Raw genomic sequence first — 20752 nt, forward strand, 5'->3', positions numbered from 1 at the left:
CAGAGAAATAAAACATGAGCCCTGACCTCCCAGGAAACCCTCACAGAGGCAGGTTAGGGCAGCAGGTCCATTCTCAAGGTGCTCCTTCACCTGTAATGATAACAAGATGGGGCTGTGAAAAGACCTAGATCCTTTAGATATTTTTTCTTGTAGGAGAAGTGTCTTTACCCAGATACAAAGCTGAATAAAATGAAATCAGTAGCAGAAGTACGGCCATGATTAATGAGTTCTTTGGATCTTTTAACGCCCTTGTTGAGGGTATGTTGGTCTGATTCAGACACTTATTTTATACCAGTGTAACAGCTAGATTTTTGAGCCTGAAGAATAAAAGTGTAAATCTTTTAAAGCAAGGACACCTTACACATGTTCCAGAGTTGGGGCTTTAGCATGGTGCAGGAAAGCTCTGCTGTGGAGTGTCCGTAAAGCCGCTGACACCAGGAGAGTGATCCTTCCAGTGTGTGGATGTGCCAGAGCTGCAGGGCTGTGGTTCTCAGCAAGTCAGAGCAGGTGTCACTGTGTTTCACTGCCTTACAGAGTTCCCATCCATCTTTAAGCCTTGCCTTCACATTTTGTGGTTACTCTTCCTCATGGGTCCTTTAAGTTTCTCTAGTCTGTATGTGAGTTCACGGCAGGAAGTGGCACTGAAAGAGCAGTCTTCATCCCTTTGAGCCAAGATTGCAAAGGTAGCTGTACACCTGCCCTCATGTTAGGAACCCTTGGAGAATTCAATATGCCATTGGTTAGTGTAGCATTTCAGCTCACCTAAGAGAAAGCCTCAGTATACCCGACACTAATACTCTCAAAGATAAATTTTATGAGAGACATTACCTTCATCTTTCCACACCGGGAGTAAAATGATGAAACATATCATGGCCTCTCAGCTAAGAAATTGATTTGCTTCCAGCCATGCATCTGTGGGCACAATGTATTTGAAAGCATCAGATATTTTTGACCTGAGAACTTTTGAAGACATTGTGTTCCGCTGTAAAGAGACGACCTGTGTACAGGAAGAATGGTGACCTTCGGATCAAAGTAGGTCTACGTGGGAATCATGAGTGCCATGGGGCTCTCTGGGCTTCATTAAAATGGAGCAAAGCTGTGTGCCCTGCTCACCCCTGCACATTTCACCTCCACACTATCAGTATCCTTCACAGAGTGCTGCCCTTGTTACCCCGTTGAGTGGACATTAATGCACCATAGTCACGTACAGCCCGAAGTTTAAATCAGGGCTCCTATTGTGCATCCTGTGAGCTTGAACAAGTAATAATCCCACCTATCTGCCATGGAGGTTTCACACAGGAGAGTTCCACAGCCCTAAAAATCCTCTGTGTCCTGCCTATTCATTCCTCCCTCCTCCCAACAGAATTTTTAACTGCAAGTAAAAAGACTCCACAAGCAAAGGAAAAAGACAAATGACAAAATGTGGAAAATATTTTCAATGCACATCCCAGAAGAAGGATTTTTATCGTAATATAAAATGAGATAATAGTGGTTGGAAAAATAAAGACCAAAATCATGCTTAAAGGGAGGAAGTGGACTAGAGAACTGGATAGTTTATAGAAAATGAAAATAGTTCTGGGCCGGGAATTTAGCTCAGTGGTTTCGCCGCTTGCTGTGCAAGCGCAAGGAGCCGAGTTTGATCTTCGGTACTAAAAAAGAAAATAGTTCTTAGCCATATGAGAAGATACTTAATTTTGCATGTATTCAGAAAAATACAAATTAAAACAACAGTGAGGTACAGTTTCTCACCTATGAGGTTTCCAGACAGTACAAGTTTGACCATACATTCTGCAGGTGTGGCTATGGCAAAATTTAGACACTTCTCTAAGCTGTGGGTGATGAAAACTGGTAAAGCCTCTACAGAGGACACTTTGGCAGGATTTAGCTATGTGGCATTGCTGTCACCTTTGCAGCTAGCCGGACTTCTAGGAACCCATCCCAAGGATACGATCAAAAGGTATGGAAAGTCTTTACACAAGAAATATTTATTCTTCTCTGGAGCTACATTGCATGATCGATATCCTGTTGTTGAACATTTGTGCTGTTTGCAGCCTATTGTTGTCCCAGAAAGTCCTGTATAATAAATGCAGAAAAGCACTGGGTACTGACACAAGCGGATCTAGAGGGAGCCTTGCGGAATAAGAGGGGTGAGGTGGGGCAAAGTGAGAAGGTAGGAGGTGTTATTGCTGGGCAGTGGTCAGTCCAGCCTGAGTCTGCCCCGGCTGTCTGGGTTGCTGGCTTTGTTTGTCTACCTGCAATTGACTGAGAGAAAAGCCCAGGAAAATGGAAAGATGGGTTTATTTACAGTGAGGACAAATTAGGGAGGACAGCCAGTCTGTCCCTGCCCTGTCAAATGCACAGAAACACTCCAGCTTATAGAAGGGATACAACAAAAGCTAGGAAACATCCATATTAGTAGATGTAGCCAAGTTCTGGCCCAGAAGGCTGGAAGCGTTGGATCCCCCTTGTGTCAGACCTTGCAGCTTGAGGAAGTTGTAGAAACAGCTACCTTTTTTTTTTTTTTGATACCCAGGATCGAGCTCAGGACCTTGCGCTTGCGAAGTAGGCAGCAGCACCACTGAGCTGAATCCTCAGCCCTGAAACAGCTATCTTTAATAAAATTCCAACTTGTTAAAGATTTTTTTTGCCCTCTCAGTTACAATAGAATTTACCCAGGCCATGGGAGGATACAAGATGAATTTTTTAAACCCACTTAATATAAAAAAGGAACATAAGTATAACTAAACACAGGCATGGAACAGGAAGAGAGCAGAGGAGACAGGTAGAAGTCAGACTTCTTTGAATTTACTTTGTTTTTGAGATTTTTATAAAATCTATTCATATTTTACAAAACTATAAAATGAAATTAACTATAAAAGACAGTCTTAAGATAACAATAAAAAGAATCAAGGGACCCTAAATGCATATCCAGCTGGTGGTCTAAGCACATGAAGAGAATTATTCAAAGTTCCTCTTACAACGTAGTAATTCACCTGTTTATCCATAGTGGGACACACCTAAGACCAAAAAAAAAATTCTGTAAATAAATAACAAACCTTAAACTGTTTGCAGTAATCATTATGCTGGTGTTATTGTTTTATTATTATATGCAACCCTTGTGCATATATCATTTGAAAAATTGAATGAATGATTACATAATATTCTATCACTCCTAATGTTTTTTCAGAATCAGGATTAAGGGTAGAGTAGAAGGTTTATGTAAATGAATGAGGTGAAGTAACAACTTTGATATCTTCTTCTGAATTGGAAATACTAGAATGAATTCACAACTTAGTTTGTCTTAAAACACATGTATTTCCTAGCTCTCATCACTGAGTAGCCCTATAAATAATGACTAACATGAGCTCCGAGAACACAGTCGTGAAAACTCATTCTCACTAAAACCACTCATGGTTCCTTGGAGACAGGTCAGGTTCCAGATCTGGAACAGCACATGGGTAAAAGGAACCTAAAGCATCTTGCCACCCTTGTCAGCTACACCACTGTGTCAAGGCAATTTGGCTCAGGCTCCAGAGCCAAACTGAGGAGCCTCTCCCTGCAAAATTAGGACAGTCATCCATATTGGGCAAATTGAACTGCATCAGATAGGTTGGAATCCATGAATGCAAAATGATTTTTTTGCACTAAGGGTTAAGCCCAGGGTCTTGTGCCTGTGAGGCAAGTACTCTACCACTCAAAATGGTATTTCCAGAAAGAAGATGAATTGATTATCATTGGAGGAAGCTAGCAAATAACTCACCCAAGAAAAAGAGTTTTACGGTGGGAACAAACATTTATCTGGCATTTTTATTTGAAGTCTACCATCGGGTGACTGAAGAGACTAGTGGAAGTTTGCTTTTGTATAAGAATTCCAGCTAGTACATGAAGAAGGAATGAAAGCATTGCACCATCAGTGTGTGCAGCTCCTACGGGATGGATCTCTGGTGCAGGCAGTGATCCTGAGTGGTTGCTGTCATCACAGAGGTGGTCAGATCCTGGGTCTCACCTCATAGGGACAGCACATAGACTTGTCCAAACTTGAACCTGAGTTTTACCAAGTGTTTGTATCAAATCACTAGTTTACAGGAAGTCAGAGGCTGCAGAACACAACAGGAACAATCGGTCATAAAATCCAGGGAGTAGAAAACTCTAGAAGAAAAAGGATCAGGTTTTTCAACAGCAGAAATGGGAAGGAGGAGGAGAAGGAGGGAAAGTTTATGGATTAAAGAAGACATGTCAGGGCCGGGGATTTAGCTCAGTGGTTCCGCTGCCTGCCTTGCGCGTGCAAGGTCCTGAATTCGCTCCCTGGTACCAAAAAAACCAAACAAACAAAGAAGACATTCCAGTCACTTACAATGTGTGGGTCTCTTCTGAATCCTGGTTCAAACAAGTGGAGGAACAAAGATCACATGAATTTATAATATTTGAATTCATTGAAAATTTGCCCACTATCTGGATATTAATATTAATTGAATTGAATTGGTACTTTCTTGTGGTTATGGATTTTTTGTTTTTGTTTTTGTTTTTCTGGTACCGGGGATTGAACTCAAGGCCTTGCGCTTACAATGCAGGCGGCGGAACCACTGATCTAAATCCCAGGCTCTTGTGGTTATGTTTTTAACAATCTCTTGGAGATATACTGACATATCTATTGATTAAATCGTTTCTTTTTAAATTTCTGTGTTTATAAGTACATGTTTGCAGTACCTAATGATTACATTCATCACGGGGAGTTGGAACATACACAAAACACATCTTGAGGTCTGGGATTTGTCTAAAGTAATGTGGGAGGAGAAAGTGGTTGGAGCTATAGAAGAAATAAGGGCTAAAAGTTAATACTTTCCATACCTGAGTAATTGTCCATTAGTATTTATCATATTCTTCTGTCTACTTCTCCACTGGGGAACAAAGATTTCTAAAATATATACCATTGCTTCATTCTGTCCTGTCCTTGTCAGTCTAAAACTCACTGAATGACATGTATGACTTTCAGAGCCCACTTGCTCTTCTGAACTAAGCTACCCAGTGCGCACCCTGCCCTGAGAACCAGCGTGGAGCCCAGTCATGGCCCCTGGGTCAGCAGATGTGCTCCCGCCCCATGGCACTTCATCTGTGCCCCTCCGTGCCTGGCTCTAGGTGGCAAGTCCAGAGCATCACACCTTTGCTTCCTCACAATGCCAGGGTGCGAGGACAGCAGCTTTACCAAGTGGCCCTGTCACCTGCAGTCCCCAAGCCAGATGTTCCTATTGTTGCTTTTGTTTGTTTTTCAGGCCATTCTTTTTGTGATGTTTTGGTTGCAGGCCCAGATTTTTCTTGGCCTTCCTCTACCCACACAAGTGAATGGCCTCTCTTCTCACTCTGCCTGCCTCACTGTCTCTGCCCCGCTTCTCCCTCAGGGATTTTGAGGTTGAGTTTCCTAGAGTAATTGCTTTATTGCAGCCGAAATACCCCCAGGCCCATGTTCATGTCTAGCTTGGGCCATGAGGGTTAAATGCAGTAATAGAGGTGAACATGCTTTGAAAATGATAATTTGCTCTGTGCCCATGAATGGTTGGCAAAGCCAAACTTCCAGGACACGTGCCCCTTCATGGAAAATCTCTCAGCTTTTCTCCAAACTATGAGAATGCCCTGGGAGGTGCATCTCAGTGATGTACATCCACAGAGCTTTGCCTGAGGTCACATGGACAGACGGAGCAGATTCCTGCAAAGAAGCTGCTGATGTCTGTCCAGTTGATCCCACAGAGAGTCTGTCACCTGTGAGCTCTGCACCACCCTGGGCTTCTCACCGAGCAAGACAAGGTTAAAGCGTGCACGTCCCCTTTTCCTATTTTATCCCTCACGGTGGGGATGGCACGTGGTACATGGTACATGGGTGGCACAGTGAAGATGCTCAGTGCCAGAAAACACATCCGTGTGATGACTCTAAATCTGTTAATAGTAGTCAGAATGGTGTAAGTTCTTTTGGTTTCATTTCATTGTATCCTTACTGCCCTTTTGGAAGCCAAGGTTGTTCTCACCCTCGTTGTTCAGATGAAAACGCTGATACTTTGTTCATCAGGATGTGTTTACACTCACCTTTTTAAAATGTGGCACTAAAACGCCAAATCTTTGATTCCTTTGCACATCTGTGTTTTGCGTCCGTGGCCTCCCCTGCCCTTCATCCAGACCCTGCGGTGTGTCGGGCATTGCCAAGTCTGGAGAAGAGAAAGGAGAGAGTAGATTCCACCTCAAGGCTCTGACCTCTTCATTAGGAGAGATGTCACGCTCCAGGAGTTGGCCGCTCTGCCCACTGCCCTTGGCTGGAGAGTGACCTCCAGGCGCCGCTCCTCGCCTGCTCTTCCTCTGTTGGCCACCAGGGGTCAGAACACAGACCTCCACCCTTAAGCGCCATGTCAGTGTCTGCCTACCCCATCCCAACAGCACCCTGGCCCCAGTTACAGCATCTGCAGATGATGGGCTGCAGTCAAGATTTATTTGGGCTCCACCCAAACAGGCGTTGAAGAGCAATAGATCCTGAGGCCATTTTTGTCCTTCTCCTACTAAGTCTCTGTCCTGCAATTCTGCCTTCCCCATTTAGACCAATTCCGGCACTGAGTGGTCTCGCAGTGCAGTAGTCAGCCTCAGAGCCCTGCATCTGAGGGTGCATCTGCCTTTCTCTGCTCAAACTCCTGGGGGAGCCCTAAGGGTTCCTTCGTTCCCACAGAGTCCCCACAAAGAAGGCCTAAGCAGAATAGCTGCTCAGCAAACAGCTGGTTACTTGGGTGGTGAGTGAAAGCAACCACACAGGAACAGGGAAGACAATGGTGCTGAAGGCACATCCAGCACACACCCGCCCTGAGTCCAAGCCTCAGCCGGTGACAGGCCCCTGCCTTCTGCCATGTGCAGCCTGATGCTCACTGGAGCCTTGCAAAGGGAGGGTGACCTAAGTGTCCCTATTGAGAATTAAGCGATAGTTCATGTTTATTGCACGTGTACTCTGGGCCTTGCATTTGGGCACTGATTCCTTACAATCCCATACTAATGACAAGGTACTGTTATTATTCTTTTTCTACCAATTGGGAAACTGAGGCACAGGGGTGAAGTAGCATGCCTAAGGTCACACGGACAGTAAGAGGTAGAGCCATTCCAGCTGCAGCGGACTGATTCAAAGACCCCACTTCCCGTGTCCACATGGGGAGCCTCTCCTGAGCCAAGTCACAGGGAGAAGAGCTGGACACCCTGCGCTCCCAGGGCAGGTGTTGAGAACCTCAGCGATGTCCTGTCAGGGTGCCAGGATGCACAGCAAGTTCAGGAAAGCAGAGCTGGGGCATGGCCAGGGCTCACACCATGAGAGACAGGCACATGGGTCAGAAGGGACAGCAGTGCCCTTTGGCGAGGTGGCTCAGGGCAGCAGGGTGAGTGAGGCTGGTGCGGTTGGGATCCGGGGCTCAGGGACCCAGCTCCTTCTGTGTCTCAGTGTCGTGGTGTGGCAGCACATGTAAGAATTCAGTCTTAAGCAGATGTGCACCATAGCTTCTTGCTACCCAAAAACACGCGTATGGAGCCCACCCTTCACTCTGTCCAAGTTACCTCAAGGAAAAGACTCAGAGGAGGAGGTGCGAGCAGAAATCTCCACTCCCTCCGTGGTGAACACTCATGAGCTTCACAGCGTGGCAACTCAGTGGGAGTACAAGGGTGCTGAGGTCTCACGGTTCCCATCTGTGGTCCCTGGGTGGACGAGTGGATAGGAGCCAGGTAGGCAACACACATCACTCAGCCTTCAAAGGAAACACACTGTGACACACGCTGCATCATGCATGACCTTGAGGACAGGACACTCAGTGAAACAAGGCAGTCATAAAAGACTCATCCGGACTGCGCGATTCTGTCCATGTGAGGTACTGAGAGTACAGCGTGGCCAGGGACTAAGGGCAAAGGGGAAGGGAGGCTCTGCGTCTAACAGGCATGGGCTTCAGGGTGGGAAGAGGGAGGCATTCTGAGACGGGCGGCGGTGATGGCTGCAGAGCAGTGTGAATGCACTCACTGCTGCTGGACCGTGTACTAAAAGCCGTTCAGCGATAAAGTCCTGCTTATGCCTGCTTTGGCGCAGAAGCGCGGACCAGATGCGTTGGGGAAGCGTTTCCTAGACAGGTTTAAAACTCCTCATGTTGTGAAAGAGGCGCTCATGGACCCAGAAGAGCTCGCCTAAAGGAGGACAACTGAGGCCTCCCCGCTTTGCCAGGCCCCACAGTGGGTGCTGGTGGCCACTGGCCAGCAAGTGCCTGTGTTCCCGGAGTCAGTAGCTGGCCCTACCCAGCTGGGCCTCCCGTGACAGGAAGCGAAGTCACCTCATTCCCAGGTAAGGAGAGTAACGTGCCCTGTCCTCTGATTTGTCCCCTAGGTGGCAGTGACAGAAGAAGAGACTCTGGCCCTGGCCGAGGCCCTGGTACATGGAGAGAAGGAAGGAGGCAATTTCTTAATTGGTGCCATACACACCAGGTCAAAAAATTTTCTTAATTTTTAGAAAACTAGGAGCATGTGGGGCCCAGACGGGCCCAGAGGGGAAGCACCACATCCCAGCAAGTCCTGCTAAGCTGATGTGCCCGGCCCCACAGAAATATCCCCGAGCCAAGCTTCCCCAGTCACTAGGGAGGAAGTAGGAAGGACCAGGAGCAGCGGATTTGCACCCACCCTGCTGGGTGTGCATTTAATTATATGCTTGCTGAATAAAATTCTCCACCATCTGCCCTGCGGCCAGCAAACTTTCTGTAAAGGGCCAAATAGTAACTATTTGGGGCTTTGCAGCCCTACAGTATCTATTTTAACTATCCAGCTCATCCATATACGAAGGCAGCCATAGACATTATGTAAATGAATGAGTGTGGCTGTATTCAATAAAACTTTACTTATAAAAGCAGCAGTGCACTGCATTTGGCCACAGCCACAGAGCTGACCCCTTATCAACACAACCCGGTGGGTTTGCACTTTACCAGCCAGGACTGAGACCCGCAGCAGCCCCCAGACTGCTTGACCAGCGTGAGTCCCTCTCCTGTATGATGTACTGGTCACCCTTGCCTCATGCTGTCTGAGGTCCACTGTACCCACAGACTGGGGTCATTCTACTTAGGAGTCTGTCTTCCTTATGGACTTCGTTGGATGATTGCTGTGAATAGGACCATTCTTAGAGAGATAGCCGATGTGGGAGCTGCCACCTTAGGCAAGTTCAGTGTTCCAGTCAACGACAGACAAACGCAGAGTGTTGCCTGTAGGCAGGTGTGCTATAGGCTCAGTGGAGTGGGTGGGGCAGATGGATAAAGGTGTTGCTGGATTAGTGGGCGGCACGGCTACGCTGTGGAAGTGTTACCTGTCTCTGGGACTCAGAAAAGGATAAGAAACCTAGCTACCCCGAGTTAATCTCTCTGCATGTCCTAGGTGTTTGATTTCTTTAAATCTGACTTTTATTTCCCTTACCAGTTGTCGCTGAAGTTGATAGAATGTTAAGACTCAAGCACTGAAGTTAGTGGTGACCCCTAGCCTTGGTCCATTAAGACCACTCTAACAAGCAAGAGGCTTAAAAGCAGCATCAGTTCATTTCTCCTGTTCTGGAGGCTAGAAAGCCCAAGACCGAGGCAGCGGCCCATTTGCCACCTGGTCAGTCCTCTTCCTGTGCAGAATTGGTGCTTTCCTTGGTGTCCTCCCTGGCGGGAGGTACAGCCTCTTTCGTAAGGCAGTGATGCCGTTGTGAGGCCTCCACCTCATGACACAGCCACCTCCAAGCTCCACCTTCTGGGATCATCACCTGCAGGCTGGGGCTCAGCACATGAGTGTCAGGAAACCAAACATCGGGACCATAGCACCCCCATCCCATATGGCATGCGCAGAGGAATGGTGCTTCAGCTTGGCTCCTGGGATATCAGGCCTTACGTGAAGGCCAAGGCAGTTGTCCCAGACCAGTTCAGCCCTGTCCCCCAGCCGGGGGCAGCAGCGCTGCTGTCCCCAAGTGCCCACCGTGTGGTGAGACGCTCTTCTCCATTTCCCCACAGATGGATGGTTTCTAGCCTGCTTCCACACCCCACCTCGGCTGAGTGCTGGGCAGCACTTCTACATGAGCCTATGACGCTTGATATGGACGCAGTCCTGTCAGACTTTGTTCGGTCCACGGGGGCAGAACCTGGTCTGGCCAGAGACCTGCTGGAAGGTAAGCTGACCTCCTCGTCCCCAGCCCGCTCTGGGCTCTGGACGCTGTCCAGCCAGCGACAGGAGATAAGCAGATTCCTGTTCCCCGACAAAGGTGTCGCTTGGACAATATTTAGCCTTTCTCAATGCAAAGCATGGACATAGGGGATGAAATTAAATTATTTTTGTTATTACTGTCTTTATTTTGGACATGTGATAGATCGATTCTACAGTAAAAATCCATATGGCACAAAGGAGATTTTGCCTCATTAATTCTTATCAATATTGAGTCAAAATTTATCAATTATCATTTTTAAAGAAAATATATCCAGTAGAGTAGAAATTCTAGGACATTCAAGAGAATACTTTTATTGGAGTCCTTGGCTTCTTATCTCTGTCTCAGCTGACACAAAAATGTTTAGGCCAATGTTACTGGTAAAAAGCCACCTGGTAGCCAGGAGAGTAGTTGGAAATAATTCACAAGCAAGAAATCAAAATGTATCTTCTGTCTACAATCTTTTCACATGGATAGGTCATTTGAGGGTAACCCATACATATGATATTTTCAGGTATTTAGCTAGAATCAAAGACTAAAAATTAAACTCCAGTTTCTATCTCTATGATGGATTTACATTGTGTAGTTTTAATTTTTTTAAATTGGTGCTGATGGTGGTGGAATGAAGGAAAGGAGAAGAACCAGCTAACAAGTCAGATGTGTGAGAGGAGAGAATTGCTTTCATGTTCACTGTTTGCTTCAGATGTGTAAACTGCAGTTTGTAGAGTTTATAAACACCGAGTCAAGTATCATAAGCCACACCAGGTCTTGAAGTTAGAGTTAGAGAGAAATAGAGATCACTAGACATTTTTAGAAATGGAGATGCCATTTGTCACTATTGAAAATTAAGGGTCACCTACTGGAAGATCGAGAAGATGGCAACAGCAGAGTGGTTTAAATCTCCTTCAACCTTTTATAATTTTCTATAAACTTGGGGTTTAGATTAGAATAAGCTTAGGAAGGTTGTGGTATGTGCGAATCGAAATTCAGTCCTCAGTGCCCACTCTGTGCGGGGGAGCCTTCTCCTGCTGGCTTCCACGGCTTGTGAACCCGAGCGAGAGCTGCGTGGAGAAGCAGGTGTGGAGGGAGGTGGGCAGGGAGCCCAAGGCCAGACTCAGCCGCTTGTCAGCTGTGAGATGGGAGCAAATGAGCTTCAGCTCTTTCTCCCTATATGCTGACCTAATTCACCGTGCAGAATGAGTGTGCATGTTCTACCCCGTGATATAAAGTGTCTGGGAGAGTGGGCGACAGGCAGCAGATCCGTTCGCAGGACGCAGGGGCCAGGTCCTGCCTGCTGCTGCGGAGCGGTCACTGGTGTCCACCTTGCCAGGCTCGAGACAGCCTGCAACAAGATGCAAATGTTACCCCTTTTCAGTTTTCCTTTCCTTTGTAAATGAAGATAAATTAAAAACTAACGTTTTGTGTGCCCTTCAGTGGGTTTTAACGCCTGCATGGATTTGTGTGGTTGGCATTACTGGGGTGCAGGACCCCTCCACCACCTCCCGGACTCCATCCCCCCGATCTGTGCTCACCAGCATCCACTGCTCTTAATCTGCCATGCGCTCAGGAATATCACATAAGTGAAGTCATTCAGAGCCTTGTCTTTTAAAACGAGCATCTTTCACCGAACGCAACTCCCGTGAGATGTTTCCACATGGCCTCTCAGTGGTTGGTTTCTTTTTATTTCTGAGGTATGGTCCATCCTAGACAAGGACCATGGTTTGTTTATCCATTTATCTGTAGAAGGCCATTTCAGTTATTTTCAACTTGGGGTCGTTATGGCTAGAGTGTTAGGATTTAAGAAGAGGGTTTTTGTGAATATAGAGCTAATTTTTCTGGGATGAATGCATATGGATGAGAACACTGATGCATCCAGGATCTGTGTGTTTGCCTGTGTAAGACGCCACCAAACTGTTCCAGAGCCACTGCAATGACTGGCATTCCCAACAGCAATGTGTGAGAGGTCTTTGCTCCACATCCTCACCAGCACTTGGTATTTGTTTCTGTTTGTATTATAGCCATTTTAATAGGTATATAATAACGTTTCTTTGTGGCTATAATTTTCTTTTCCCTAAGGACTAATGGTGTTGAAGTTTTCTCGTGTTATTGTTGCCATCTGCGAGTTCTGTCTTGTGAAACGTCTGTCCAAATTTTTTGCCCATTTATACATTGGTTTCCTGTACTTGTGTTTTGAGAGTTCTTTCTATATACTGAATATAAATCCTTTGTCAAATATATGATTTGCAAATATTTTCTCCTAGTATATGCTCGACTTTTCATTCTTTTAACAGTCCCTTTTGCAGAGCAGAAGGTTTTAATTATTAGGCACTCCAACTTGCTGGTGTTCATTTTCATGTCTGAAAACCTTTTTGTGATACCTCAAAGAACTAGGACTAGAGGTCCCATATGACCCAGCTATTCCCCTGCTGGGGATCTTCCCCAAAGAATTAAAAGAATCATACCACAGTGACATATGTGCACCCATGTTCATAGCGGCACAGTTTGTAATAGCTAAAGCTTGGAAGCAGCCCAAGTGCCCATCAACTGGAAACTGGATAAAGAAAATGTGGTTTTTTTTAATAAGATGGAGTACTGCTCAGCCATAAAGAATGAAAAACTAGAGTCATTTATAGCTAAATGGATGCATATCGAGGCCATACTCTTAAGTGAAATAAATAGGACACACATGTGTAAATGGTGAATAGTTTCACTAGTGTGAGAGACTGATAGTGTAAACAAGGGTTAAAATGATTAAAATGAATAATTGATAATTTGAAATAGTAAAAAAGGTCCAAAGATGAAGGAATGAAGGGAGGGGAAGGGGAAAGGAAAAGAGGGAAAGGAAAATCTATGAGAAAAGAAAAAAAAATTGAAATGAAATCTATGTAAATAGGTAAGGGCGGAGGGGGTGAAAGGTGCACAGGTAATGGAGAAAAAAATAAGAACCAAGATACATCATGTACAGGTACAAACACCCAATGATAAATGTAAACAAACTGTATACCTAAAATGTACCAATAAAATTTTTTTAAAAAAAAAAACCTTTTTGTAACTCCAGTTCATAAAGATATTCTTCTATTATGTTGTTTTGAAAGTATCATACTTTTATGTTTCATAGTTAGATCTATGACCCCATGTGAATTGATTTTTATATAATATGTGAGATATAGGTTAAGGTCCATTTTTATGTATATGGATATCCAATAATTCCATAACCATTTTTAAAAAATATTATCCTTTCTCCATTGAATATGAATTGCCTTTTGCACATTTGTCAAAAACCAACTGACTGAATTTGAGGGAATCTATTTCTTGACACCAGCTCTGTTCCATTGATCACTATGGCTAATTCTTTACCAATGGTAAACATATTGATTACTGCAGCTTTGTAGTGAGTCTTAAAATTGAGTGGTAGGTGTCTTCTAAATTAATTCTTTTTCAAAGGCATTTCAACTATTTCATTTCCTTTATCTTTCCATATAAATTGTAGGATGACCTTACCTCTGTGAAATGTTCTACTAAGATCTTGGTTGGAATTATGTTAAATCTGTAAGTCAGTCCTATGATATATCAGAATCTATGAAGGACAAATATATTTTCTGTTTATTTTAGCTTTCTTTGAGTTCATCAACATTTTGTAGACTCTAGCATATAGATCCTCTATACGTCTTGCTGGATCTATGTGTTGTTATGGTTTGTGTCTAGATGTCTCCCCACATTTCATGCAGTCATAGGTGGCTTTTTCAAAGGTGGCTGAATCTAGAGTGTGTGATGCTGGGATTAAGGGCGTGTGATTACTAAACCAGTACACTGATTGGTTTGGCACCACCCCATCCCAGTAGTCTGGATAAGATAAAAGGGCCAGAAAGATGCTGTTAAGGTTCCTTTGTTGCTTTTGCTGTGTTCCGCTCCCGTGAACTGTTGCCCCTCTGCCATGTGCCACTCTGCAAACTGTGAGATAAATAAACCCTTCCTCCTTTAACTTAGGGTGTTGGGTATTTTGTCTCAGCAACAAGAATAAAGTAACTAACGTGTGTATTTTGTTTATTGAACAAATAGAATTTTTAGATTTTCAATTTTCAATATTTGATTGCTATTATGTAGAAAAATAACTTATTTTTATTTGTCAGTGTTTCCTGAAACCTTGCTAAAGCTAAACTTAATTATTTGTTCCAGGAGGGCTCTGTGTGTATATTCCTTAGTATTTTCTAAATATATAATAATGCTGTCTCTGAATAGGGACACCTTTAGCTCTTACTCTCCAAAAAGTACCTGTTTTCATTTTTCTCCATGGAAGTAACTGGCTGGGAGTTCCACTGAGAGGCTGAGTAGAAATGGTTACCTTGCTCTCGCTCACAAGGGGAAAGTACTCCGTCTTCACCAGCAAGTAGAATGGGGGCTGCACGCTTGGGTAGACGCTCTTGGTCAGCAGGAAGAAATTCTATTCCTGTTTTACAGTATTCTTCCAAATACATTTCCTGTATCAGTTGATATGACTGAGCGGGTTTTCCTCCTTTAAAACACCAACATTCTAAATTACACCGATCACCTTTGAATAGTAAAGCAAACTTTCAACCGCTGCTTTAAACGTTTTTCTGCTTTACATTTTCTCCTCTCCTGGAAAGAGAATGATACAACAATTTGACCTTCTGGGGCTGTTCTGCAGGTTCTTATGGTCCTGTTTATTTCCTTTTCCAGTATTTTTTCATATATTGTGTTATGTCATTTCTATTGATCTATTTGTAAATTTATCTGCTCTTTCCTCCCATCATCTCTGTTCTGTCATCGAGGCCACCCAGCGAGGTCTTTTTTAAACTTTAGTTGTTAATTTTTAAAATTTCTAGCATTTCTGTTTAGTTCTTCTGCTCCTTTTCTGAGACTTTTACATTGTTTCCTCCCAGTGTACACATTGAGATTTCTCTGGTTGGATTATTTGGTGTGCTTTTTGTTTTTAGGTTTTTTTGTCTGGTTGGTTTTTGGTTTTGTTTTGGACACTGAGAGCATTTAAATTAGGATATTTTGAAAATTATGCTTTGATATTCTTTGTTAAACTCTTAAAGCAAACGTTGCCGTTTTTATTTTTAAAAGGTCATCTCGCCTAGACCTCCAGACTTCTGAGGATCGCCGTTCCAAGGGCAGGTCTTCCGGGTGTGCTGTCTGAATTTGTCTCACTCGTCTGCCACCTAGTGGCCAATATGGGAATTTGACAGCAGCCTCCCCTAGCTCAGTACTGAAGTCGATTTAAATCGGTCAGCGTCAGATCCATACATTTGCAACTAAGGGATATAAACCTGAGTGTTTATAAACTTCTTTAAAGGGCTGCTTTCCAAAACTTCTGCCTGATCCTAATCTTCTCACCCTAGGCTCCAATTTTTCAGTCCTCCAGCCAGCTTTGGTCATTAGGGCCTTATTTTCCTTGCTGCTGATGCATTGACTGGATTGCAACGGGGTGGAGCCAGGCAGCCAGGCTCCAGAAGGAGACAAGGAATGAGGTTTCCTCCACCTTCCGGTACCCACAGATACCCTGGTTGGGAAGAAAGCTCCCTCTGCCAGAGCCTGCTGTCTCCTATTGCTATCACAATATTGCTTGAGGTCTAGGTCATAGCAAACTAGGGGAGGTGGGAGTAACAGAAGAAGTAGAAAGAGAAATGAGGGGTTGCCACACTTTCTCTTAACATCAGAGACCCCTTCCCTGCCTCCTGAGGCAGAACTGGAGGGCTGTGCCTTGAAGGAGCCCGCCTGCTTCTGGGTTTGGGGTTGCATTGAATCTGCACTGAAGTCACTGGAGGGGAAGAAAACGAGACAGGATCACTACTGGTTTTGTGGGGAACTGAATTATGTTCTTCTTGGGCAGCTGCCTGGACTAATTTTCACTTTTCTTTTCTATTTATTTCTAAATTAATGGATAAAATTGTATATATTTGCCATGTACACCATGATGTTTTGAAATACATGTAAAACTGTGAACGTGTATCTATATATATAACTGTGAAATATATAGCTGATTTTGCATCCTTTGGCCAGCATCTCCACCACTCTCCCCTAGCCTCTGGTGACATTCTCACTACATCTGTGAATTCAACAAATGCCACTTATGAGAGAAAACCATGCAGGAGTAATCTCCTTGTGCCTGGTTTGTTTCATTTAACGTAATGTCCTCCGGCTTCATCCTTGCTGTCCCAAGTGACAGAATTCCATTCTTTTTCGTGTGGAATAATATTCCATTTTGCATATTTACCACATTTTCTTTATCTGTTCATTGGTTGATAGACACTCAGGTTGGTTCCATATCTTGGCCATGGTGAACAGTTTTGCAGTGAATATGCAGATGTCTCTTCAGCATGCTGATTTCAGATCCTCCGGATGTATACCCAGTGATGAGGTAGCTGGATCATGTGGTAGTTCTATTTTTAATTTGTTGAGGAACCTCCATGCTGTTTTCTGGATTTGTTCTAATTTGCATGCTCACCAACAGTGTACAATAGTTCTCTTCTCCATGTCCTTACCATCTTTGCTATCTTTTGGCCTTCTGATAATGGCCATTCTAACTTGCATGAGGTGGAACCTCACTGTGGCGTGGATGCGGACTCCTTTGCTGAGTCCCTGTGGCTGGCCCTTGCCTCCTACCTAGTGTGAGAATGGAAGGTGGAGTCTTACCGGGACTGGATCCTGCCTTGGGTTTTGACAAGTGAGACAACTGTGTTCCATAAAAGGTACAGGGGCTCTCTCTGTACTGCTTTTGTAACTTTTGTATTATGTATTTGTATATTTATCTCAAGATCAACTTTAAAAAATATCGCAAGGATGAGAATCCGTTTCATTGGCAGAGGGAAGCCAGTGATAGTAGAGTAGCATGGTCAATAAAAGCCCTGGCAGGGAGAGACAGCCTGGGGACAGCAGACATGGAGGGACAAAAGCAGAAGCCATGCACACAGCTCTGCCTCCCCGTGGACAGCGTGCTTCCATATCTAGGAAGAGTTCCAAAGAATGGCCATTCCTTCATCCCTCAGAACTTTGAGGACTTCTGTTGTGACATGTATTTGATTGTGCCTTCTTTTATAATGCATTGTGTGTTTACTTTCTCATTAAATTAAAAGTTCTTTTTTTATTATTTTTATTTTTAGGTACTGGGGATTGAACTTGGGTCCTTGTGCTTGGGAGGTGGGAGGTGGAACCACTGAGCTAAATCCCCGGCTCTAAATTAAAAGTTCTTTAAAGCAAAGAGAATAACATAATAATAGTGGTTAGTGTTTATGGAGCATTTTAAGAAAATGTTTGATTCACAAATAATAGCTATACCTATTAATGGAGAAGAGTGTGCTCTCTCAACACATGCATTAGCATGCACTGATCAAGTCGGGGTAGTTAGTTTCCCTCTCCTTATCATTTCTTTGTAATTGGAGCCTTTGAGTTCCTCTTTTCTAGATCTTCATAAAATATACAAGGAAGAACTACTACTTGTCAGACTTGAGGCTCTCTAACTGTGATATCTCATTTAATTATCACAAAGAGTTAGCAAAGGAAGTGTTGGCTTTCCCACCGTATAGGCAAGAATACTGAGGCCATGAAACTTCTCCGAAGTTACTCAGCCAGAACACAGCAGAACTCACTGCTGTGTCTTCAGAACGAGCACTTGAAATAATTAGGTCACTAAAGGCCAGGCTCCTTCTGCACAGCCAAGTCACCTCCCAGTTGGCTTTGTACCCACTGCCCTCCTGAAACATACAGCAATTCGAATGCAGTATCGATTCAAAAGAGTACTCACTAACCACTGAAGGAATGTTTCAGTAAACCAGTTTGTGATGTGGCTTAGTAACTTTTATTTTAAAATAAAATCATACTCTCATAGCTACAGAACCTATTTAAAAATAGAACTAATAGCTAATGTCCTTATGCTAGACACTGACTGGGCATTTCCTATATATTACAAGTTAGTTAAGAAGATCTTGAGTAGGAGCAAAACATGATGTTTTTATGAGGTGTCAGTTCCCTACCTAAGGAGAAAGCAGCACTCACACCTTTGCAGAAACTGTCAAGTTTAGGCCTTGCAGCTCAACCGAGATGTTCTTTCAACAAACCCATTTAAATAGCTACCTATAGAAAAACCTGAACAAAGCAACCAGGTTGCATTTAGGAAAATGATTAGCTAGAATCTTTGTCTATTGAATTAGTGAAATTAAAGACTATGATGGCAATTCATTTAGATTATGGTCTTTAAAACATATGGGGAGAAAAACAGGCATGGTAGCAAACACCTGTATTCCCAGCTATTCAGGCATCTGAGGCAGAAGGGTGACTTGAGCCCAGGACACTGGGGTCAGCCTGGACAACATAGATAGACATAGACATGAAGGTACAGGTAAAGGTAGAGGTATGGGTATGGATATAGATACAGATACAGATACAGATACAGATACAGAGGAAGCTATGTATCTTAAGGTGTATATATATTTACCATTTGAGAATAAACATTCTTAGAATCTTGCCTACAAGGAAATTTACCCCCTCTCTTCCCATCCTGGGTCACTTGAGTTTGAAGGCTATGTGGTTTGAATATTGGTACATTATATATTTTCTTGGTTCAGCCCACACAGACAGGCAATACCTAATCACTTGCCATTCATATTGACAGATAATTCCATTAACATTTACACTGGGTCTTTGAAAACATTGCCACAATTTATTGACAGCAGGTGATAACTTAGAAAATCACATTAATGCTCCAAAAGTAGATCCAAGAAACCGGGGAAAAGGTGAAGATAACAAAGGGAAGAACATGTTTAGCAAGATTCTCACATAACCCAGCAGCTGGTTGTGGAATCTAGCTACAGTGAATCCAGGTAGTTGTCCATGGAGTGGCCAGCAAAGCAGGAGAGATGGAACCAAAAGGCCAGAGCAGGGGCCCACGAAGCCCAGAGGGCATCTGCCTGGAGACCCACACGTGCCCATCCAGGCCCCAGGACGCTTGGGCCCTGCAAAAGACACCAACTTAAAGATACACAGGGTAGACACCAAAAGACTCACTCTTAAATAAAATGTGAAAGAAATCTGTCCCAAGGCTGATGTACCCTATGTGTATGACCAGTCATCTTTCTCTGCACTCAGGCACACTCTGCCCAGCATTAAGCACAGGTCACCATTTTACCAGAACTCCCTGCCCACACTTCGCCAAGTCATCATTGTCAGACTAATGTGCAAAAACCCCACACTCGTGACTGGCATGAGACAGTGGTCTGGTGACTGTGAGTGCTGAGCAGGAGTCAGAAGAGACAGGGTGTCACGTGGCCTTTGGCCAGGGCTGCAGCTGTCTTCTCAGTGAGTGTAGCAATGGCAAAATAAAAACCAGTGGCTGTACCTCCTACTATCCTGTGCCTACTCGGAAGAGCTCTGCCATTTGACTAGATTTGTTTCATGGGGGTGGGGGAGGGGAGGTTAGAGAATAAACACACAGCCATAGGCATGCTAAGCACAGGTTCAACTGCTGAGCTACACACTCAGTCCAAAAACTAGACATTTTTGACATAAAATGGCAAAACAAAGCCAAACAAAAGTAGCCTCCCTGTACTCAGACTTCTAAGACACTCCTCGGTCCCGGCCCCAGTCAGAAGGCACATTCTCTTATGAAATAAAGGAGAATATTTAAATACTCTCAAAAAACCGAGACCCATTAGCACCACTTGTGGTGAGTCTTCTTTTGTTGCTGCAATCAATTAAATAGATCTTATTTCCCTCATTTCCTTTCTGTTAGGGAAAGTTGTAACCAAAGTACCATTATTGGCCTATTTTATTGCTTTCACTCAAAAATCAGACCCATCCTGGCTGCTTGAAATTAAATGCTTCCTCTCTAGAAAGCCAACCACATACAACTCAGTCTTTCTGGATGTCTGTGTGCATAGAACTTCCCTTGGCCCATGCTCCTACCAATTGTTCTTCCACTTCACCTCACTGCCAGGCACATCCTGCAGGCTCCTGGAGATCGCGTCCAGGTCGGATGCCCTCTTCCCTTCCATGTTTCCCCAAGCCCCAGCTACAATGACCTGCCCCAAGTAGGCACTCAGTAAGTGGACTGCATTGAGTCACCTGGAAGAGGGTAGGATTGAAAGAACAACAGCCCTGACAGAAGAGCCTCTGGCTGTGTGGCTCAGATTTGGAGTCACATACAGTTAGACACTGCAGAAGATAAAAAGTAGCCACGCAAATTAAAATCAGTTTAAAATACTTTCATTTATTGGATAAAACAGAGGCAGCTGCTGCTCCCTGTTGAGACCCTCCATTTAGATGTGGAGGGCCTCTGGTCTAGGTGTGGGAGATCAGGTGGGGAAAGAAAGGCCCTGCTGTCAAGATCCTTCCTGCTCAGGCGACTGTGTGCTAATAAAACTTTATTTATTCAGACAGGCACCCAGCTTGTGGGCCACGTTTTGTCCAGCCCTACTATAGATTTAAAAAGGAATTATGAGATCTATCAAACAGTGATAATAGAGGCACACTGTTGAATGCTGATTCACACAAGCTAAAAACAAAAAATGGTAAGAGAGTCTGGGA

The 20752-nt window shown here is 44.1% G+C and overlaps 1 protein-coding gene across 8 annotated transcripts in view; it reads left to right on the forward strand.

The window, feature by feature from the left end:
• The window catches only part of Otud7a (OTU deubiquitinase 7A), a 317930-nt gene that overhangs the window by 170972 nt on the left and 126206 nt on the right, over nt 1–20752 (forward strand). For 7 of the 8 annotated variants that reach the window (XM_087188263.1, XM_087188261.1, XM_087188260.1 and 4 more), the window contains 2 exons: nt 8381–8478; nt 10023–10177. In XM_087188263.1, the coding sequence (XP_087044389.1) occupies nt 10027–10177 (151 nt within the window). In that variant the 5' untranslated portion in view covers nt 8381–8478; nt 10023–10026. Of the gene's footprint in view, nt 1–8380; nt 8479–10022; nt 10178–20752 lie in introns of those variants that run through there. The other variant, XM_021264731.2, reaches the window with a different exon arrangement.

This window comes from Heterocephalus glaber, unplaced genomic scaffold, assembly GCF_053883595.1.
Source record: "Heterocephalus glaber isolate CG9 unplaced genomic scaffold, H.glaber_assembly_v1.0 deba00001531, whole genome shotgun sequence".
In the NCBI taxonomy this organism is placed as follows: domain Eukaryota; kingdom Metazoa; phylum Chordata; class Mammalia; order Rodentia; family Bathyergidae; genus Heterocephalus; species Heterocephalus glaber.